Source organism: Aristolochia californica, unplaced genomic scaffold, assembly GCF_029961685.1.
Source record: "Aristolochia californica isolate CCGP_79_NKW_82.1479 unplaced genomic scaffold, dmAriCali1.0.hap1 SCAF_1, whole genome shotgun sequence".
NCBI lineage: Eukaryota > Viridiplantae > Streptophyta > Magnoliopsida > Piperales > Aristolochiaceae > Aristolochia > Aristolochia californica.
The window spans coordinates 60143231-60167256 of record NW_027181770.1 but is presented as its reverse complement, the minus strand read 5'-3'; the positions used below and the strand labels follow the sequence as shown (position 1 = coordinate 60167256).

The window sequence follows — 24026 nt, the reverse complement described above, 5'->3', positions numbered from 1 at the left end:
CCTTCTCGGCCTCTAGTACTGGCACGGCAGCCTCTTTGGCTACCGTCGCTTGAGTTCTTATATAGTTGGCAAGCCCATGTTGCCAATTATATAAGAACTCGAACGACGGTAACCAAAAAGACTGCAGCGGCAATAGTAGAGGCCGAGAAGGCAAAACTTAACCAACAAAGGCAGACTCGTAAGGGTGAAGGTCTTGAAAGATTCCAATACAGGTCTCGAGAGTAAAGAGAAGGTGGACGTCGTGGTCTAGAACATTAAAGAGGTTGTAGCGGCAACCGTGTCAGAGACTCACAGGAAGGTGATGATGGCAGACGATAGAGGTGGTTTAAGCGGCAATAAGGCAGTTGGTCAGGAAGAGGAAGGGAATACTCCTCCCTTTCACGAGAAGGTATGGCTCTATGTCTGCCATAATCATTACTATCTTGCAGCCCATCGTTCTTCAAGCAATCTATTTTCTGCTACAGAGGTATATTATGTATGCTCGTGCTTCTACCATGATCATCTTCACCATTGAGTACTGTATATCACTGTCTGTTACGTGATACATCAATGAAAATCGCATTAAGCCTTCCAAATGGTGGGCTATTGCAATTTACCTAATAGTTATTCCTGTACTCAAATCTATCTCATATATCTCTTTTATTTTTTTTCGTCTACTGATTCTGATGTAGCTGCCCTCTCTCGTAGTCGTTTCAAATTGTCACTTTAAGTTTTGCTGCACTGAAACTTTCTCAGTTGAGCCTGCCTCATCTTCCATAGCTAAGTACCACACCCAGCTCCATATGACATGGTTGGTCTATAAGCTGTTGTATGGGATTTTGCGTGCAACTCGTTTGGTTTATGTTGCATCCCTGCCCCTTAGCTTCTCTTTCTAAGGGACAAGGATACTTTATCAAACACGAAGAAAGAAGATCCAATTGCCACTCATCAAAGTCCTAAGGGACAATCAAACACAATTCATTATAGAGTAACTAAAACAAAACAAGTTCATTTGAGCACTACATCAACAACTCATTCGATCCAATAATAAAGGATTTTGAGGCCCAATATTAGCATAACATAAGAGGAAAAATTGCAACCTATTAACAAGGATACCTTTTTTTGTTTTTCTTATTATATATTATTTAGAAATAGAAGAAAAATATGCAAGCACTTTCTCTTTAGTAAAATTTAAATCTCTTTTCTGTACAAGTTACTATCCTTTAAATTCTGAGGTTCTCAATAGCTTTTTACTTTCAACTCTTTCAATGTGCCTTTTCTAAAACATTATAGTTTAAGGCTAGCCTTATTCTTTTCCTTCTTATTTGCATTCTTTTGTTATATGAAGTTTTAATTCATCCTCCGAAGGCAAGTATGAAATTCAAGAGAAGCTTAAGGAGGATCTCTTCTAAACCTTCCAAGACCTTAAGCTTTCAATTTCTGTTCAGTCAATAGTTTATGAAGTAGCTGACGATATACAGAACTTTGATTTTTCTCATTTGTAGAGTTACCTGTCTCTTCTAGCCAACTGCCCAGCTACCTGGAAGCATGATTTCTTGCCGAGCTAACTCAAATTTAGGAAGGAGCAGGTCAAGGGATTGAACTCAGCTCATTATTTTCTGCAACTGCAACTGCACATCCTTCGACATGCCTTGAGTCCTTCTGAACTAGAGACAAGTGATCTAACTCAGACAACCCGAGCTGGTCCACATTCTGAGTGACGATTCCGTGCCTGAAATTATAGTGAAGCAGAGGAACGTAGGAAGTTGCGCACTGAGACAAGGGGCCTCACCAAATAGTTGCCTGATACAGTGTCTCATACAATTTTCTCAAACATTTCAGTGGTTGGTTAGTACCTTTCTACTGATTGCAGTAATATGTACGACTTACAGGTTCTTACATATACTTCCACGCCAGTACAAGCACAACAGAAGCTATTTACATGAAAGACTTTCATTGAATGAATGAATTTCAAGACTAAAGCAGCCAAATAAGCCTAGAGTCAACGCGTTACTAACTCGGAGCATTCTCTTCTTGCAGTGTCAATCAATGTGTGTAAGAACGTAGTGGAATCACACCTGTAAGGGATGGCAAGGGCTGCATGAGCTAAGAAAGGGAGCTTCCGCAATGTCCTTCCACTCAATCCCTGAACAAAAACCCAAACAAATGCATGGTTTCAAAAAGATGAGTTTTGCATAGAATATCCTTGCCTAAAAGCTTAAGTGCATTGTTGACATAGCATCTTCAAGCATGAAAAGGTAAGTGCATTCGGGTACCAGCATCCTCAAGAATTTTAGCTCTTACCTCACAAGCTTCTGCTGCTTCAAGCAATAGTTTGGACAGAGAAAGTGATGATTGGAGATCATCTACTTGAGATGAAGTCAAGTTCACTCTTAAACTTGCATAATTAGGAAAAACGGGAGGATCTTCACCCTAGAAAAAACATAAAATACAGGCTAAATGTGAAAAAGGACTTTCATGGTTCAAACCAACAGATATCAGGCTACTCATTGAGATGCATTTGCTCACAGTCATGAACCAAGACAGAGTGCACCCTTTTTCTAAAATGTAGGAAGAAATAAAAAAAAGGACAGAAAATGCCGAACCTGGAGACACGTCAAGACCCCTGCACGCAGAAGTTCCATTAAGCAAGACCTAAGAATTTCATATCGCGCCTGAAGAGTAGGAGGACCAACGTATGCTTTAATATCTGCTCGATCAACAAATGCAACATCTGCAATTTAAAGAATAATGAGTTTGTAGACTTCACACAATTTTATGTCTGAGACGTCACATCTTGCTATCGACTACTTTAAAATGATAGGAAACCAGTGCATCCAAAAATGCAAAACTGGAAGCAAAGCTCAAACGAAATCCTCATTCCAAATCTGTTATGCGTAAGAGGATTTTCTTTTGCTTTTCTTATCGGATTAGTGACAAGACTTTTTCTGGCTCTTAGCAGCCGTGGAATCTTTTCTTATCCCAACCACAAGAGTATTGGATTTTCATAGACGACTATTGCATCCTCTCCCCCTCTTTAAGAATGACAGGGGGAGCACTGGTGCAAATAAAGTGTTTTACCTATTGCTGTCGTGATGTTTGATGTTGTTAGAATAACAACATTCGGCCAGGATTTTAATTTGTCCATTTGAGTGAGTAAAGCATTCACAACCTGGACAATAAAGGTCAGCTATGAGAATTTGGTCAATCCATGACCGTGGGTATCCAATAAATTAACCAAGATCTCCATCATATCATACTAATATTGAATTAGACACACTTTGTTAAGTAAATGAATCAAGCAAAATAAGATTACCCGTATGGAGTCTGAAGGTTCTGAACCAGATAAGGCAGCCTGTCTGGCAGCAGCAAGGCTTTCAACTTCGTCTACCGCATCAGTCAGGGGAAAATGAAAATTTTTAAAAACCAAAAAATGTAAACAACAATAAGATTCCAATTTATGATTTCAACGGTGGATAAGATATGTTGACAGAAGAAAGCCAAGGAGGCATGTAAACAAATTATTTGATTTTCTTCAACTACCAGACAAGCTACTTAATTATTCAAGCCTTACTAAAGGTCCTAAATAGCACAACAGCATTCCCAAATTTTAGATCAATCATAAACTCAAAGGTCAGATACCTGAGTTTTGACCATTTTCAATTAAATCAACAAATGCACTAGGACTCGATTTTAGGCTTTCCATGGGTGGAAAATTAAGATTCTCATTTCAAGCATATGCAAGCAGACTAATTCAGAGCGTAGATAATATGAACACTTTAATTACACATATCTCACAAGGTTTCAGTGTGAAAGACCAGTTTTTTTTTTTTGTACAAAATTACGACATCACATTATATTATGAGACGGGCTCTTCCAATTATTTATTTGATGTGAAGAATAAAAAATAACGTGGATGGTGGTAGGGACAATCTAATCCATGTAAAACGGAAAAACTTCAAGGGTTGAACTAATATACAGCTAGTGAAAGCAATATCAAGCAGTCATTGGGACAAAGGAAATTACAGGCAAGAGGGAAAAGTGTGCATGATGCACCAAGTTTTGAAGCCACAAATCTCACCAATCAAAACAAATACCAAGCTGCTTTCTTCCTCCACCATCTCCTGAATCTTTTGGAAAAGCTTTGCTACCTGCATTCAAACAGTTTGACAACATTGACATAAGCACAGACAACAAGTGACTGTCATGGAAATCAAACTTGGATTGCAAAACATCCATTCATTATGATATAGAATATATTGGCAAAAGTCAGACAACCAAATATGATGTAATAAAGAAAACAGAAACATATGATCCACTTAAAGAATATAACATCACACTTCAAATTTCAATTATGGAATGCAGAATCAACCGTATTGCTCCACAGTACCACATACCAATTTGCCACTCTCGGAGAACCATTTACTGAATAAAGAATGTGCATTCACTTCCACCAATTGACATTGTGAATATCTGGTTCAGGGCAACAGAAATTAAGAAAATAATTAAACTGATAAAGATGTCAAATGACTGATTCAAGCACTCTTGTGTAGATCAACCTAGAGCTGAAGCGGATTGAAAGTTTTTGAGCCAGTGCTTTGCATAAAGATGTCTTTCCCGTTCCAGGTGGTCCATGTAAAAGAATGATCCTAGAAAAGACATAAATGGTCAATAAAGGACAGAATTGATTATATTAATTGGGGAGTAAAAAGCCTACTATTTCATCAAAAGGGATCTTATATATCTTTAATTTAGTTGAGTTGGCACTTTATAAGTAATAGGGGTATGGATCCAAGAAACATAGGCTGCACACTAAAAGCAACAATTCCAAATTATGGAAAGATTGGTTGAGATTGAATGGTATGATTTTTTAGTTCCTGACTTCAAAAAAGAGGACAAATTTAACATTGTATGCTTGCAAAAATGGGTAGGGAAGCATTAAAACTCATTTATTTTCTTCAAAAGACAGCATCCAAATGCAATTTTAACACCAAAGCACATATTGCACTAAACAGGTTACTATCACTGGCGCCAAAGGCCATATGACACATGCACAATTTCTTGAATTAGATTGTCAAGGCAATGATATTATTGTTGGTAGGGTAAAAAGAACAAAGACATGTAACTATTATGTGCCAGCTAATCCAAGGTGCATTGCATATGAATGTCTTTACGGTCTTTCTGTATAAAAACACAAATTTCAGGAACCACGACCAGGATAGACCATTCAGATTACCCAAACTGGGGCAATAGTCACCCAAATGAGATGCCAACTCGAGCCATGTCCTTCTCCCATTCAGCAAGGTAGCTGCTATGGAAACTATTAAACTTTTGAAAAAAAAAAAATTTGTTCTTATTGGGAATATACCTGGAATTATAGAGTCAATTAAAAAGGAAAATGTGATTCACCTTAAGAGTCTGCTGCCTTACCGGTTCCATGACACAAGACAAGGATTGACCCCTTTCTCTGTAAACAATAAAGCACTTGCAGCATACCGCAGTAACCGTTGCTTGAGACCTGTTTCGTATATTAAACTGCCAACAAAAAACATATCCAATAAAATATTCATACTACCTATAAATAAGGACCACAGTTTTTTTCCGTTTTGCTCCTAAACCCTTTTTATTCCTTTACTAACATTATTGTCATCAAAACTTTTACCCTGACTATGTTTAGATCAGCTACATGAATCAATGTCCCTTTAGATCAGCCACATGTACCAGTGTCCACCATTCCATATGCCAGATCTAGATATAGGTTTGTTTTTCTCAGCTTACTCAGAACTTCCCACTCTTTGTCAACCTTCCTCTACTTCTTGTCAGTCCATCGATCAACAGTGACAAAAAAAATTGCTGTTGCACTATAAGGTGAATGTAAACCAACTCAAGCAGCTCTTAGTTCATTTTCTGTTCGTGTCACTGGTAAATGTTCCCTAGTATGTCTTTTGCAATCATATAGTAAATACACATTATAGAATCAATGTGTAACCAAATTAAAAGATCTTGCAACACCTTTCCCACATGCCATCAAATTCCTTTGCCGGAAGAATCCATTCATTGAAACTAGAGAGTTGTTCATCTCCACTTATTTCCTCGCCAGGCCCTTCTTCACTAAGCTGTCAAATCAGGACCATCCACAATCAGAAACACATACAACATTTGATCTCGAAGTAAAACAAACAAGATAACATTAAATAAAAAAAAACAGTGATGCATAATTCGTAGCAGTTTCCCAAAGTCATCAAATGTGGAATTCTCGAAACTAGGACATGCACTGAAAAACAACCTGTTGATAGTGATAATAGAAGTGCATAATGTCTATAGGCCCTAAGAAAAAGGATAGCTAACTGATCCTCATTCTTGAAAACCTGAGTACATCTGATCGCTAGAATCATCCAGGAGCTCAATACTTTTGATCCATGGTCCAATTGGTTCGATTCTTTTACCTAGTTATTGTGATTCAAATAGCGGGAGGCAAAAATTATAATGGACATACAAGGTAACTTCCTGGACTATCGGAGCACAAAAGCCAAAGTTAGCAGCAGCATTATCTCTTAAAAGAGAGAAAGAAGTTACTTTTTCTCATGCTGCACATATATAAAGACAACAAAACCAAGAATTTTCTCTAGGGAAGCCCAACTGAAAAGTACTAGCTTAAGCAATAACTTAAACTCTTAACAATTTCCTTTTTGGTACATGTTACCCCACCCAAATTTCTAACTCCGGACTAAGCAAAATATCTTAAACTGAATAACTTCTCAGTACCTTCCACCAATGAGGAACAAACTTAATTCAATTTACAAGTATCAAAAATTTATACTTAATATTTAGACTCTCAAATAAACTGAACCATTTAAGAAAAAGCAGTTGAAAACTTTGTATTTCACAGTAGCCCATATGAATCACCTGAAATACATGCACAACAGGTTTGACTTGCCAGAACAAGAGTATTTTATGGTTTTCCACCCATTCATCTGCAAACAACAAATCAAGCATCACATGACTTGAAAGTTCAGTGGATTCTGAAAATGAAACTAGCGGCAAATTAAGTAAGCTAGTTAAGTATATGAAATTTGTAAAGAACAAGACATAAAAAAGTTACCTGTATCACAGATTTGAATTCTATGCACATTCTCACAGAGAAACAAATCATCAGCAGGTATTGAAACTGGGCCATCTACATAGCTTAAACTTCTGATTTCAAGCATCCTGATTATGGATGGTATCAAAGAGATCAACAAAATAATCAAGCATTTGCACCTGACCATCAGAATGTCCTATCCAAAAAATAACATAAAAATAAAAATAGGACATAAACTGCAACGCATGGCATGCACTTTTTCTTTTGTTAGAACAATAATTTTTCTCTCAACATAATGGAGAAAACTTCTCTTGTCTAGCAAAACGTTTTTCCATAAAAAGAAAAAAAAAGAGATAAATTCAAAAAGAATAACCTCGCATAAAATGAAAAGGCTGTACAACCGAACTGTTGAAAAACAGCTACAGGGGCAATTTGGTCAATTCACCTGACCCTTACTTTTATATCTTGATATAATCTTTTTCCTTATGTTGAATATGCCTATAGTCCAAATTTCATGTAAATAAGACTCGTAGAGTGGGAGACATAAGAAGATTAGGGTTTCACTTAAGTTAGGGGCATACTTGTAATTTTTTATTTTTCACTTAATAAATAGACCTGGGGACATGCACACAACCCTAGGCAACTCTATTGAGCTTTTCTCTCCCACTCTCTCTTTCCACCTCTCCCTCTCTCTCCTTACTTTTTTCACTATATTAAAGCAGTAAATCACATATGGGAAGGTTTTCATCCATCCTTTTCATTCTCTAAAGCCAGCGTCTACAGAACAAGAGGATCTTTACAGGTTTTTTCGGCTACTGATTGGGCAAAACCCAATTTTTCCTCTTTTTCTCTCTGCCATAACCCTAAGGTTATTGGTTTTGTTGTTCCTAAAACAGATCTATATGTTTTAAACTGCCCAGAAAGGTTTTTTTATGCTAATCTTGGAATGTGCACCAACTCTCACTTTGCCCGTGCTGACATCATCCTCAGTCTATGCGGACATCACCCTAGTTAATGAGTATTTTGAGTTATTTGATAAAGTTTTTGAAGTATATTTTGTAGTTCTGGTGTTTTTGTATGCACATCACAATAACTACCCTAACCCTAATTCTACGTGATGGGGCCTACTTGAGCTGATTATAAAATAGTGTTTAAAAGATTTATTTGATCTGATTGGTATTCATAAACACATATTATGGCTGATTCTGGTGATGTGTATACTACACCTACAGAGGTGTCTACTTCTTATGGAAGGATACCATTACCATCACATCCGAAAAATTGAATGGTGATAATTATCTTACCTAGGTAAAGTTTGTTAGAATGTATCTAAAAGGCAGGAAGAAGCTGAAGTTTATTAGGGATGACCCTCTTATCCCTCCTAATGATGATTGGGAAGCAAAGGACAACCAAGTTATAACCTAGACTGTCAACAGCATAGACTTTTTCCCTTCAAAATCAAGTTATGAATTTCGAAACTACCAAGGCTATGTAGTTATCTCTCGAACCTTTATATGCTCAATTAAAGCAATCTTTCCAGGATGTATGAATTATATATTGATTTATTTGGCTTGAAAAGGGGCAACAGGATGGTGACAAATTACTATAGTTTGTTTCTAGGAATTTGGTAGAAAATTAATGTTTATCATCGATTTACTATGGATGAAGAGGAACTCAGGAAACAACAAAATCAGCTTCTTGTGGCAAAGTTCCATGACGGTTTGGGTGCTGAATTTGGTAACATAAAGGCACAAGTCCTTGCCTCTGATGAGGTCCCAAACCTCTCTACTATCTTTAATAGAGTAATGAGAGTTGAAAAGGTGATTGTGCCTAAAGAAGGAAAAGATACAAAAGTGTCTGAAGCCATTGCTCTCGATATGTCAGCTAGTGCATCTGCCTCCACTGAGTCTTCCAAGGGATGCACAAGGACAGGTAGAGGGAGGTAGAGATAGCTCAAACCGAGGACGAGGTTGAGGGGATGGTAAATCTGAAAGAAAGTTTGTTCCTTTTGGGCGTGCAAATTATTACTTATACAAATGTTGGATAAAGTTTGGAAAGCCTGTATGGGCAAATTCTACTTCACATGATAGTATTGCACCTATACCTGACATTACAACACTTGTTCCACCAAGTGCCAAAGATGAGTTACAGCAATTAATTCCGCAACAACAACAAATTGCTCAAAACAAGGCACAACTATATATTACATCTCCCGCTACATCCTTAGTGCATACTCCACCTCCCACAGGTATGTCTTCATTTACTATGATTCATTCCCCATCTTGGGGACTTGATTCCAGAGCAACTAAACATATTTTAGTATGTCTTCCTTGTTCTTTGATCTACAAGAGTCACTTCTTATTAAACATGTTAATCTTGCAGATGGATCAGTTTCACCAGTACAAGGAGTGGGAAATGTTACTTCAATTTCCTTTCTATCACCTTAATCTGCCTTGTTCGTTCCTAAAATCACCTTAAATTTATTGTCTATCAATCAAATTGCTAAGTCTATAAACTGTTCTTTAACTTTTTATCCTACTCATTGTGTTTTTTAGGATCTCATGACGAGGAAAACGATTGGTTTCGCTTGTGAGAGAGGAAGATTGTACTATTTGGACAGCCACAAATCAAATAATACCTTACATGCACTACACACAACTGATTCACCATTACAGTAGCATCTCAGATTAGGTCATCTATTACCTACCAAGCCGATTCAAATAGTTCCAGAATTTCCTTCTAGTATTACTGTTCAGTGTGAGTCATGTCAAGTGGGCAAACATCACCGGAGTTCATTTCCAATTTCATCTCATCAAACAACTAAACTATTTGAGCCTGTTCACTCAGATGTTTGAGATCCTTGTCTTGTGACCAATCAATTCGGTCATAGGTATTTTATTTCATTGATGATTTTAGTAGAGATGTATTTGGATTTATCTCCTTCAAGAGAAATATGAAGTTTCTGATATATTTCAACTTTTTTATAATGAAATAAAGAACCGGTTTGTAGCATAATCAATACTTTGTGTACAGACAATGGTCTTGAGCTTGTGAATCAGTAATTTAATACTTTTTATCACTCTTAAGGGATTATTCATTAGATATCTTCCATGTTCACTCCACAACATAATAGAGTAGTTGAACACAAAAATCGTCACTTACTTGAAGTGGCTCAAACTATGATGATTCATATGAATGTCCCTAAGTCATATTGGGGTGATATTGTACTTATTGCATGTTTTTTTATTAACAGAATGTCATCCTCAATTCTTGATGGTAAATTCCTATTCAGGTTTTATCACCTTTTGCATCTCTTTTTCCCATACCACACTGTTTTGCTCATACCTTTGAACCATCCAAGGACAAATTGACTCCTCGTGCTATCAAATGCATATTTTTGGAATACTCTCGAACACATAAAGGATACAAATGTTTCTACCCATCTATGAGAAAAACGTTTGTATTTGCAGATGTTACATTTTTTTAGGACATCCCATTCTTTGAGTCTTTTAGGTCTAAGACAGTTCCTTCTGCTCCCTCAGTTCCTAGTTTTGTCTTTCTTGTTCCAGTTGATGATTTTGTTCAACCACACGTGATGCTCCTATTGAGAAACCACTATAGGTATATCAGCACCGACAACCACTATCTCAAACTGCAAACCTCCCTCTCACACCGAACCATGACTCTTCTCCCTAATCCTGAGGTAAGTGACCTACACCTTCACATTGCTCTTCGGAAGGGTGTTAGAAAAGTTACTTGTCATCTCTATCTCATTTTGTGTCCTTTGATTCCTTATATGACAATTATCATAAGTTTGATGTGTCCATCTCCACTTGTGCTATTTCTTCTTCAATGCAGGATGCTCTTTTGTCTCCTCATTGGAAGAAAACCATGGATGTTGAGATGGAAGCATTGGTGGATGGAGGTATTTGGGAATTATTTAACTTACCTCCAGGAGTTGTAGTAGTGGGTTGTCGATGGGTGTATTACATAAAATACAATGCAAATGGGTCAATAGAAAGATATAAGGCTTGTCTTGTTGCAAAAGGATACACTCAAACTTTTAGAGTGAATGCATTTTAGACTTTCTTTCTAGTTGCCCGACTATCCTCTGTTATAATACTCATATTTGTTGTAGTAAATCAAAGTTGGTCTCTCTTTCGACTTAATATTAAAAATGTTTTGTTGTATGGTGATCTTGAGGAGGTGTACATGGAGCAACCTCCAGAGTATGTTTCTCAGGGGGAGACAAACAAGGTTTGTAGACTCAAAAAAGTTCTTTATGGCTTAAAACAAAGTCAACAAGCATGGTTTGAAAATTTTAGCCAAGTGGTTAATGTCCATGGGATTTCTCAGAAGCCACTGTGATCATTCATTATTTGTTATGAAGAGATCATTTGGGCCTATCATTTTACTGGTATATGTAGATGATACTATTTTATTAGGGAGTGATAGATCATGCATTAAAAAATTAAACTACATCTGGCAACTCACTTTCAAACTAAAGATCTGGGCCAATTAAAATACTTTTTAGGTATCAATGTTGCAAGAAGGAAAGAGTTGCTTTGACTCAGAGGAAGTAACCGACATGCTTCATGAGTATGGTCTTTCGAGAGCTAAACCAATTGATACACCCATGGAGGTAGGACATGATCTTCATGATGATCATAATCCAAAAATGAAAGATAAAATAGTGTATCAATGATTAGTGGGCAAGTTCATATATGCTACAATCACCTTACCAGATATCTCATTTGTGGTTAGTGTAGTAAGTCAGTTCATGGAGCACCTAAGTAAGATTCATTTTGAGGTGCATAGAGAATCTTAAGATATTTGAAAGGAGCTCTAGGGAAAGGCCTACTCTTTAGGCTCAATGATTACTTGAGAATAGAGGATTTTTTATGCTGACTATGTAGGCTCGAAGCTTGATAGAAAATCAACTATTGGGTACTGTGTATTTCTAGGATGAAACTTAATCAGTTGAAAGATTAAGAAACAAAATATTGTCACACAATCTAGCGAGGAAGCAGAATATAGAGTGATGATTCACATTGTAAGTGAGCTAATGTGGTTGAAGTCAGTTGCTCAAGAGTTAAGCTTCTATCATAGAGATCCTATGGTAATGAATTGTGATAACCAGATAGTAATCTTCATTACTAGCAATCCAATGTTTCATGAAAGAACGAAACACATAAAAGTAGACTGTCATTTCATTAGGGATGCAGTAATGAAGAAGGAGGTGACAACCCCATATGTTCAGTCCGATGATCAACTTGGTGATGTCTTTACTAAAGCACTGGGGAAGCGCAACTTCTAAAACTTTTGTAAAAAACTAGGCCTCTTTGACATATACACTCCAGCTTAAATGGGAGTGTTGAAAAACAGCTACGAGTGCAATTTGGTCATTTCACCTGACCCTTACTTTTATATCTTGATGTAATCTTACTCCTTATGATGAATTATGCCTTGAATCTAAATTTCATGTAAATAGGACATGTAGAATGGAAGATAGAAAAAATATTAGGGTTTCACTGAAGTGAGGGGTATACTTGTAATTATTTATTTTCTTCACTTAATAAATAGGCCTGGGGAGCTGCCAGTAACCCTAGGCAGCTCTATTGAGCATTTTTCTCCCACTCTTTCTTTCCCTCTATTTCTCTCTCATCTCTCCCTCTCTCCCCTTACTTTTTCCACGAACCAGCAGCAGAAACCAGTTAAGCTCAAAGGTAGAAATCCAAAAAAAACCCGTTACTTCTGAAGATGTTCTTCATATTTACTTATTGATGCATTTTCAATGAGTATTACCACGTTCTCTGATGGTTGATAATTTGCATTCAGGAGACAAACTAGAGAAAACTCATATGGCGCAACGGGTTACTTTCCATAAGTGCACTACCTTGGAGAGAGAACGTAGCAGATTGAAAGCAGCCTGGAACTAATTACACCTATCATCCTAAATACTTGCATCTTTGTTCAGTAAAGAAATCTAGAAAATGAAACTTACGTCATCGAATGCAGTTTCTTTATCGACACTCACATAACGAAACAAACACAAATCAGTCATTTATGATAGTCTTCTGCCCTCAAATTCCAAATTCGCGGTTTCTTTATCCATTAGACATTCAAGAAAAACAAGTGGCTAAAAAGGGAAGAGAGGTTGGAGTTTACGCTAGAACCTTTCAACGGCTGTTCGGACATCTTCAATCCGGGCGGTACTGGAGGGCTTCAAGCAAACCTCAACTGAAAAACAATAATCTCGTGTGAAAAGAAACAATGGGGGAAAGACAAAAGAAATCACGGCAACCCTAAAATTAAATAGGAAAATAAAAGAAAAGCGAGCTCACCAGAAACAATAAACTTATCGTCAGCTGGGAGCATAGGATTCCGCGAGACGCCGTTCGTCGTCTTATCAGAAGAACGATTGAAATAAGAAATCTCCATTGGATCACCCACTTTCTCTTTTAAGCGATTTAAGGAGAAGAGGTCAGAGAAGGGAAGAGGAGAGGAGCGTGGGCTGCCCTAACAAGATGGGGGAAATGGAACCTGTCCTTCGGTTTGAAAATTGGCGGGAGACATTTGATACCGCGGGATTGAAAATTAGAAGGTTAGTGGGGTGCCCTCGAAAAAATACGGAATTACATAGAATACCCAAGCGGATGCCAAAATCAATTTTTAAGTAAGAATTATATCCCAACACTTTACAATGTGGGGGAACCCTACCCCATGTCTCTCCACAAGGTGCCACATATAAGGGGAGGAGGGGACCCTCCAAACTAGTTTAAGGGTGGTGACCTTTGTTAGTTTTCACAGGGGACCTTACCAGATATAGATGCAATATGTTCACTATGACCACTTTCTAAATATGACCATCTCAAATATTAACTTTCGCATATTTTTATGAGAATAATAATATTTTTATTTTTAAAAGTTTTTTTCATTCATAACATTTATTTTATTATATTCACTATATATCTATAAAAAAAAATCATCTTCAATTCTAACTAACTTTAAATGTATATTTTGATGAGAATGAAAAATAGGGGAACTGAATTTGATAGGATAACACTGATTGCTCATCATAGAGTCAAAGTATAATCATTCCCAAATACACCTTCATCTAAATGTATTTTCTCTGGTCAAGTATATCAAACAAAACCACCCCATCATAGGAGTCCCAAAGATCTACTAAGCCCACGGCATGTCAAATTCACAGAATACTTTGACAAGAATCAAATTATTCTCAGTCATCCCGAGAAGGAATCCTTGGTCTCAATCCACCTAGAATCTTCAACAACGGAATAAAGCTAATGGCATCCATAGCTCCATTATCTGTGAGTATAAGATTCTCTTTCTCCTTTTCTGCTTATCCAAATGAACCAAATTCACTCTATATAAATCCATGATCGACATAACCGAACGCACCAGCAATCGAGCAAAGCCACATTCACTTCAATCACAACCCCCTGCAGCACAAAAACCCAGTCGCGATGAGAAAAGGCTATTTCTCAGCTTCTTACAGGAATTTCGACAAACACCCCAGCACTCCCACCGAAGGCACCCGTCCTTCCCCCCAGCTCCCCGCCAAAGCCTCGAGCGATTTTCCTGAAAATGTGCAGGCCAACACCAAGCCTCAACTAGAGGAAAGAACTGCTTCCCTTCCAGAGGATCCCCGGTTTGGAGAGACTCGGCACGGTTCCCAGGACTATCACAGTTACCTGAAATCCATTGCGAGGATGCCTAGTGTCATCGACAGGGGACCCAACTACTCGGTTTTCAACACCAGGGCTACTTACAAGAGTTAGGGGCTTACCCGTGATTAGAACTACCATTACCTAATACTGAGCAAGCAGCAGAGTGCAGTGGAGATGATACAGTCATGTAGCCGAGACAGTTTAGTTTTCCTTCTTGGAAAATTATGCCGCAGTCTTTAATTAAACAGTGACTGTTTATGTTATTATCTGAACTATGTATGTGTGACATATGAGATGGTATATGTGTGAGGTTAACATCTTAATAAATATCAAAGTATTTACTATCTACACCGGTGGTGAGGGGGTGTTTTCTGTCTTTCCAAGAATTATTTTTATGACTTTTAATATTATATTGAATTACTAATTTAAGAGTAATAATTAAAATATCATAAAAATAAGAATTTGATCAAGTATCTAGAGTAAATATTTTTGTTTAAGTATTCTATTTTTATAATTAATTAAATTAATATTTTCATTTTATCTTGTAATTATTGTATTAATTCAGATTAAATAAAAATCTATCTAATTTTATTAATAAATTATCCTTTTTTATATTATTAAAATTTAATAATGTATTAAATTACTATTTAAAAGTGATGATTTCGATATTGTAAAAGTAAGAATTTGATTAAGTATTAGTCATTATAAAATTAATTATGTTTATTTAGGTATATTATTTTATATTTAATTAAATTATTTTTTATTAAAATTTAAATTATTTATCTTATTTTGTTAATTAAAATTTAAAATAAACTATCTACGTTAAAAATTTATCAGAGTATTTTATTAATAAATTTATTCTCCATTTTCCTCTATTTTGTTTTAATTATGCACACTAATACAACAAAGTTTTTTACCCATTACTTTTTGTGTAAGTTCGTATTTTTCTGTCACACACAAAAAAAGAATGCAGTTCTTTTTCTCTTTTTCTATTTCTGGAGCTACCTGCTAAGATGGCTGAGGTGTTGGGACTACGGACTTGGAGGAGCAGTCCGAGGGAAGGAGATGAACTTTGATTGAAGACCGAGTCGAGGAGAGACCAGGAGCGCCCTCCCCCCCACTCTCCTTTGTGAGCGTTTACTTTCTTGGTGTAGGGGTCCATTCGATTTTCACCATCTTCATTCTCACCGGTCTCCTGCAATTGTGAGCCAGATATTGCAGGCCTCCTCTTCAGTTCTGCCGTTTTGCTCACTGTTCTGCCTCTACTATATAATTCTGCGAAGGTGAGAGCTCGAATTTCTTGCTCCATGTTAACAGGCTACCTTTCGTTTTCGTGGTAGTTGTACCACATACCTCCAGTCCCGAAACGATGGCAGTTTCCAGAACTCTGTCCTTTCTGTGCTCCAAATCCATTATTTTCAACAGAAACCCAACAATCTCCACTCGTTTCGTTTCTAATTATCCGACAACTCCGTACCCACTTTACTATGAACTCATCTCTTCTCGTCCCCCTCGCCGTCTTCGTATCTCCGCTCGAAAGGCCCCGAAGCCGGGGAGGGAAGACTCACTGAGGGAGCCTTCGGAGAATCCAAATTCCGATACCCCTTTTGAAGACTGGGCCGATGGAAAGATTTCAGATAAAAAAGCTTCAAATTTGGAGGGAATGGATAAGTCCATGAGGAAATATTACAGCAAGAGGGAGAAGAGGATGTATGGGTCGGATACAGATGATGAAGCCCGCAACCGCGAAGATAAGTACATCGAATTGAAGCCGGAGGTCGTTGAACTTCCGACTTTGCATTCCAGAGAAGAGGAGCTATACTTCTACGACACGTTTGCGTTTCCATGGGAAAAGGAGAAGCATTATAAGATGGTTTACCAGTTGGAGAAGAAGTATTTTCCGGAACATTGTCTAGACAAGGCATTTGTGGATCCTGCAGAACATACCGGGTCGGTGAAAGGGAAGAAGAAAGAAAGTGGGACCAGAGAGAAGAAAGAGAGAGGAGCAGGAAAGAAGGAAGAGAAGGTCGATGACGAAGATAAGCGATTGGTGTTTTTCGACGAAGGGGATAAAAATATGGATGAGGCGAGCTCCTCTAAAAGTGGGAAGTTGAATGTAACAGAGAAGAAAGTAGAGGAATTTTTCAAGTGTTTGAAGAAGGCACCAAGCGGTGGAGAAGCTGTGCCAGGGGAGCCATTTTTAGCCTCCAAGAGAAGTGGACTTCCTCCTAGATGGGATGGACCTTGTGGCACCGTGGTCCTCGTCAACAAACCAAAAGGTCTGAAACTTCTCTTCCTAAATCTTCAACCAGTCATGAACTTAGTAACTGTTAACATTGTTATCAAGTGTGGGTCAATGGGAAGATAGAAGAAGATAGCATAGCAACAGTTGTGTTTTGTTGTTATGTGGAGTACACTGTTATATATATGTACATATATTCTGAAATTATAAATATTGTATGGTTAGTACCACAGAAAATTTTATACATTATATGTAGCAGTTTCAAAAGATTGAATTATTTTCTTCAAGTTCTGGGTAGTACAAGGAAGCTTCTTGCTCCTCTATTGGGCAGGATTGTGCTTCTAAGAAAACTGCCAACCTTTATTTTGTGAGTCCTCTTCCAGAAAGAAACAAAAAGGAAAGAAGTTAATGCAAAAAAAAAGTCAAAAAAATTGGCATCAGTGAAAGTATAAAAAGCTTTATGACTTCTTTACTGCTTCTCCAGTGAGGTTGCTAAAGTGTTGATTTTCTTATTAACATTGATTACTTTTCAAAACAGGCTGGACTTCGTTTACAGTCTGTGGAAAGCTACGTCGTCTGGTCAAAGTGCAAAAGGTAATGTCTTCTTTCTAAGGTTGTTATGTATTCCAATGTAAGGATGCGTCAGTGACACGGTGAACAATGCTAGGAACCGGAGTCATTTTTCCCTATTTGCCAATGAAACTTTCTTATGGAAGTCCCCTTTTTTCTTATCTTTCATTGTTTATTTTTGGGACTGAAATGGACTTAAGAACCATTTTATAGTATTTACAATGAAAGGTAAATGCAAAACCAAAGGGAGATGCTTCATTACTGGAAAAACTGGCAGATGCATCTCGGAAAGCTGTACACTGGGAAAACATTTCCATTCCCTTTTGTTTATTTGGTTCCAAACAATACAGAAACCTTATGAGTGTTCATTCTCATGAATATCTTGGACCCAGGTGGGGCATGCAGGTACTCTTGATCCTATGGCAACTGGTCTGTTGATTGTCTGTGTTGGTAAAGCTACAAAGTTGGTGGAGAGGTATATATGTGAATTCTAGTTTTCTGTTTTTAATCCTTTTCTTAGATAGTGTACAAGTGTACCTCTTCTTGACTTTTTGCTCTGAGAAAGGTAGAAGACATTGCATTTCATCCTGAATTTAGTCAGGGAACACCATGTTTTATCTGTTTCTACACAATACTTGACTGGATATCTATATCATTTCATTGGCTTAAAGAAACTACTCCTGTGCAGAGTGGCTTGTTTTCTTTGCCAAGTTTGCTTTCTTATCTTTGTTTATTCATTGTCTGAAACTTACCCAATGGCCCAGAGAAGGTCTGTAAGTGATTTATCTGCTTGAATTTAAGGAATCAGTTGATTACTGTTAGAAGTGGTTCTTGTAAGGCCTTTGACACGTGTTTATTGCAGATATCAGGGTATGATCAAGGGTTACAGTGGAGTTTTCAGGTTGGGGGAGGCTACATCAACCTGGGATGCAGATTCACCGGTCTGTTTATTCATTCCAATTGATGACCCCTTGCACAATATTTCCAAGCATAATGCAACCTTATAGCTTTTCTCATGAAATTTCTGATATATTTATATATTCATATATTCATATATTCAGACACATATACATATATGTATATATGCATTTTTCTACTGGAAAGAACGCAAAACATACTCAGAAACAACCCGTATTCAAATCAAGATATGCTTTATTGATAATATGTGGATGATGACCTGCTTGAAAACAAGTGAGATTGAAGCTTACATTGGTAATATGATCTGTACCCACATCAGTGCAAATTGGTTGTACCAATTGGACAAAATTAATAAAATTTGAAGATATTTAAAGTACAAGTAATGAAATTTTTTTTATGTGCTTCATCATTAGAAGAACTAAATGCATTAAATATATTGTGCAAATAAGATACGTTGATAGTGAAACAGAGTCTGAAGTATATAGTTTGAGTAGATTGAGAATATTGGAACTGCAAAGTTCTTTCATAATATCTCGTCTGTGAAAATATTTGTAAGAACAGTAGGGCCAAATTGGCATTCAAATGGATTCAGGGTTTTGCATTTTGTGGCCTCTAATGGCAGATCTCCAAGACTGACTAAAGACAGTGACCAAGGTCTCCAAATGTTGCTACATAAACTGGAGTGATTGTTGATTTCCTCCAATGCTTAAAATAGCTCTCATTTTGTACTTGAATTTTTTTTTTTTTGGATGAAGGGCATTTTTTGTAGGTGTTAGGCGCATTTTTATTAGGTTACTTACTGGACTCGTAATGTCTACTGGTTTAGATTCCTTTTTTTCTCTGCTCTTACCAATTATATGTATCTATGAAGATAATCCAACGAGAGCCATGGGAGCACATAAAGGATGGGGATATTAGGAAAGCTGCTGCATCTTTTAGTGGTGAAATATGGCAAGTTCCTCCCATGTTTTCTGCCATCAAGGTAAGTAGATTTTCTAAATCAACATGTTAATTCATTGTAATTTGTTTTCAGCATAGCAGTCTTTCCAATTACTTCAAGGGGGGAAAATGTTATATCAAACTCTTGTTCAATAGTCCAAATCTGATGCATTATTTGGGAGCAGCCTTATTTTTTAGCTGTCTATGAAAATCAAAAGTCGGTATTTATCTGTTCTATGGCCATATACACGAATTAAAATTGGTATCTTCTGACTGGTAGGATCTTTGTGAGAATACATGTGGTTTTGTTGAAGACTCCCTGGTGTTCACATCACAAATAGGTCATATGTCCTAAGACTACACTTGTTGGAGAATTCAAGAATTCGTGCTTAAAATTTTTATAGCTAGAAACACCAAATTATTGCCATGTGATATCCTTGATTTCAATGCTAACTGGCTAACATATGGTGTGCTTATGGAAGCCCAATCTTTTGGAGGCCTTTCAACTATACATGTTAGTATTCACATGTTGGATGTAGATGACAGTAGATGAGTAAGAACATCATAAACTACTTTGGGTATAGATGTCCTTGCATCAGATGAGACTTGGAAGATATGAGCAGAGCTCATTTACCTAAATCCTCAATTCTTACTGCTGTGGGCAGTATGTTGACCATGCATAATTAACTTTGGTGCTCTAGTTAAATGTCTGTTTGGTTAAATTTTGTTGAACAATGGACAGGTAGGAGGTGAAAAGATGTATGACAAAGCAAGGCGAGGGGAAACTGTTGAGCTTTCCCCAAGGCGCATTTCAATTTACCAGTTTGATATTGAACGCAGTTTAGATGACAGGTCTGTCTCTTTGTCAGTTTGGCTCAATGCTCTCAAGGGCACCTATGTAGTTGCTCTCTCTCATTGGTCTATATTTGATAACTAGAGTCAGTAATGGTGATAAAGCACATACTATTTGTGCTTTTCATGAGCTTACTGCATTTATAATGATTCAATTATTGTCTCTTTGCCATGTTGCCTGAGATGACATTGCAATTACAACAGATTCCATATCGAATAGAACATCAATTTTTTTTAAGACAGCATGCAACAGCAATGTTATTTTGTTCTTCTTAAAAAAACAGCAATGTTATGTTGTTCTATTCTTCCATAGCTGATGATGTGTAGATTGTTGAACCAAGAAGATAGTAATATCGCAAAGCATGAAATAGAATCATTGGTTGTAGAAAACTGGTTCGCATATGCTTTCTCACTTACTTTAGATTCTCGAAAGATCCTGTGGAAACAAAGTTTCTTTGAATTTCTCTTGGTGGTGATTTGGTTTCAAGCCTGTTGGATTTTATTAGGAAGATCCCTTGTGAACTTAACTGCCACCCTTTGTGTACTTTGTTTTGTTTTGTAGGCTCAGTGCTTTTTTTTTCAAAGTTGAGTGTATTATATTTTTATGTCCGTTATCTTTGTTTGCTCATTCTCTTTTTCCTCTGTGGTGTGGTGTGGTTTGGTTATGTTTCTTTCCTCGTGCTGATAGCATCATAAAAAGAGGAACAGAAAGGTCTAACCACAATGTTTTTATTTGTCTAGCTGATTATGTGCTAAGCACGTTCAAATTGTGTCAATATGAAAATAAAAGAAAAATCCGAGCAATTTCCATTTAACAAGCTGACACTTGAGCAATCTGTGAAGAAGTTATAGAAAGGAGTCTGATTTTTGTGATTGTATTCGAAGTGACTTTTACCTTTTCTATATGCAGACAAAATTTGGTCTTTCGAATTACATGCTCTAAAGGGACATATATACGATCTCTGTGCGCAGATTTTGGAAAAGCTCTTGGCAGGTATAAGAACACACTGTTATTAATGTTGTGTTTCTTGAGCAATCTCAAGGCCTTCAGGCTTGTTCTGTGGATTGAACTAATGCTGGATTAAATTGTTGGTTTACAGCTGTGCACATTTGACGGCTCTGCGAAGAGACTCTATTGGTAACACCTCAACCCAATATTCTTTTAGATTGTTGGTTTTTTTCTTGAGTTCTTGGAAGGCTTATATTCACCCCTAGAGGAATACTTGTCTTATTTTACCCATTTATTTGCAACCATCTACCTCTCTTCAACAAACAACACATGCTCTTTATAACACAGCCAATGCCATTTTCTTTTCCCTTTTCATTAAATCTAAAAAATTATCACACTTTTCTGCAACTTGTATATTACTCCATGAGAACTTGGCATTTGAAAAAAAAAAGCAATGCACCTACTCATCCCCATTGAGCAAAATATTTTAAATCCTCTCTTTTTTACTTGGCAATCATTCCCTTCATCTTTTACTCCACACTTACTATCATAATATTGAAACTTTGAGCTTCGCTTTATGGTGTTGACCTAATCAGTGTACACTGAATTATTCTGTTCAGGGGAATATTCAGTAGATGATGCATGGGATTTTCAAGAGTTGCAAGAACAGATCACCAAGAGCTACTTCTAAATCATTCTTCCTTGCAGTACCTGCAAGAGCTGCCTCTCCCTGAGAGTAATGTGAAGGTTTTGAAGATTCTTTGCTAATATGATATTCATATTCATTGAAGCAACACGGGCAAGACCATCTTCAAGCACACAGGCTAAAGACGATCTATTTTGGTTTGTCTTCTCCGCCAAACAGGGGCATTGGGCAAAGAGAGGCCGTGCATAGAGCTGATATCAGTCGCCAGGACTTATGGCATGCTGCTGGTTTGGTTTGTACTCAGATGTGGTTGCTGGTTAATTGTAAAGACTGGGTTCAACACTATCTGAAGTTTGAGGTGTCACTAGATGGATTTGCACAATGCGAGTTTACATGAATGCATGGTTTTGATCCATTCGTTTGTTAGAAGATCTACTCGAGAACATGTAAGCAGGTCAAGCAGTGTTTCCGTGCTTAGTGCTGTTTCATTCATGTTTGCCGACATATTCAAGCTCAATGATGTTTGATATGATAAGTAAAAAGTTGTTTCACAAAGCAGCTTTTTCAGCAATTGAAAAAACTATTTTTACATATTAAAAATATGACGAAGTTCTACGGGAGTAATTATTTTTATGGACAAGTATGTTTTAATCAAAAGATTAAAATTGTTAAGATATTATTTAAATATTTTATTTAGTTTAAATTAATTATATTTTTTACATATTAAAAAGATGAAGAAGTTCGAGTGTGATTATGAAATCTTTAGAAATTAACTTCAATATTATCAGTTATAAGTATTACATATCAATAAAAATTCAAATTAAATTAAATTATTTAAATAGTTGATACACATGACCTCTGTCTGATCTCTTCTCATTTGGTATTTTTGGCTTTTGGTGGGAAAGCCCTGTTCGCTTTGGATTAACTAAACACTCTCTCCCCTTGCTTCCTCCCTTCTCTCGGCTGCTGCAATCTCTGGTGAGTGTTCTCTCTGATCGAACAGTTAGCTGTAAATTCACCTTCTTTTTGTTTTCGTCCTTTCTACATTGATGGCTGTTGCAGACTGTTTTGCAGAGTAGGTCAGAGTAAGCTGTTCTCTAGCCCTTGGTTGATTCTGACCTGCAAACCACTTTCCTCTCGTTCTACTCCAGCAGCAGTCGGCGGTAGCTGCTGTTCTCATTCTGTGCTTCGCTTCTCTTATGCCGTCGTTGGCTCCTCAGAAAGGTCCACACCTGTACTGTTGAATCGGGTTTTCCCTTGCGTGCTCGTCTGGATAAATCCCTATTGTAGAATATACTCACAGGGGGTTAGTGCCCCAAAGTGGATTCTTGAAAATTAAGTCATGTCCAACATGAAAATCATGTCATGTCATGTACATGAAAATCATGTCAGATCAGGTAAGAATTTGTGTTAATATTGACAACTTCATGTGCATTGGAAAACAGTTTCCAGTGTTAGTGCCCCAACATGAGAAAAACATGAAAAACAAGAGAATTTTTAAACCTTTTATAGTGCACTTAATTACAACATAATCCTTAAACCCAGGTAAAATAACCATTATTACTATACTAATAAGTTATTGAATGTATAATTAAATATACTAATATATTTATTAATTGAATTAGATATTTTATTGTATATTAATATGGTAATTACATAAGTCAATGAAATACGTATATGATTAATTATAAATAATAAATAAATAACATTATAAATAAAAAAATAAAAGTAATACATTAAGTTATTAATTTATTAATAACATATGATATATTTTAACCTAAAAATGAATAATTTAAGAGAAAAACTTGATCTAATCATAATTTTAACACACTATATATTTGTACATAATATATTTTATGTATTATTAATTAATAATATATTATCACAAAATTTAAAACCATTGGTTTAATTAACTATAACAATCGGATAATTATGCCAAAATAATTTATCAAATATTTATTTTAACAATATTTTAATTATAACTATTAAATCACTATTTTAATATAGTAATTGTAAAATAAAAATAATTACTTTATAAATAAAAAGTATACATTAATAATTTTTATGAAGATAGTTTAATTTTTCCTAACTTAGGAAAAATTAAACATCTTCGTCTTCCTCAGCAGCGAGCCAGCGGGGCGATGGCGACGGCGACGGCT

The 24026-nt window shown here is 36.5% G+C and overlaps 2 protein-coding genes across 2 annotated transcripts; one reads left to right on the top strand and one right to left on the bottom strand.

The window, feature by feature from the left end:
- Positions 1-1402: 1402 nt before the first annotated feature.
- On the bottom strand, positions 1403-13577 carry LOC137957153 (pachytene checkpoint protein 2 homolog). The gene is made up of 14 exons (XM_068805148.1): positions 13405-13577; positions 13237-13300; positions 7082-7188; positions 6886-6953; positions 5992-6095; positions 5410-5514; positions 4539-4628; positions 4377-4452; positions 4061-4130; positions 3296-3366; positions 3061-3151; positions 2586-2713; positions 2284-2412; positions 1403-2125 (listed from the first exon to the last, which is right to left on the bottom strand). Exons 1-14 carry the CDS (start codon positions 13499-13501, stop codon positions 1982-1984), a joined length of 1344 nt encoding a protein of 447 aa, XP_068661249.1. The 5' UTR covers positions 13502-13577; the 3' UTR covers positions 1403-1981.
- Positions 13578-15783: 2206 nt separating this feature from the next.
- Positions 15784-22438, top strand: LOC137956304 (uncharacterized). The gene is made up of 9 exons (XM_068804131.1): positions 15784-17030; positions 17532-17587; positions 17956-18038; positions 18426-18504; positions 19353-19463; positions 20163-20272; positions 21183-21266; positions 21373-21410; positions 21842-22438. The coding sequence occupies exons 1-9, from the start codon at positions 16121-16123 to the stop codon at positions 21910-21912; spliced, it is 1542 nt and encodes a 513-aa protein (XP_068660232.1). The 5' UTR covers positions 15784-16120; the 3' UTR covers positions 21913-22438.
- Positions 22439-24026: the final 1588 nt, after the last annotated feature.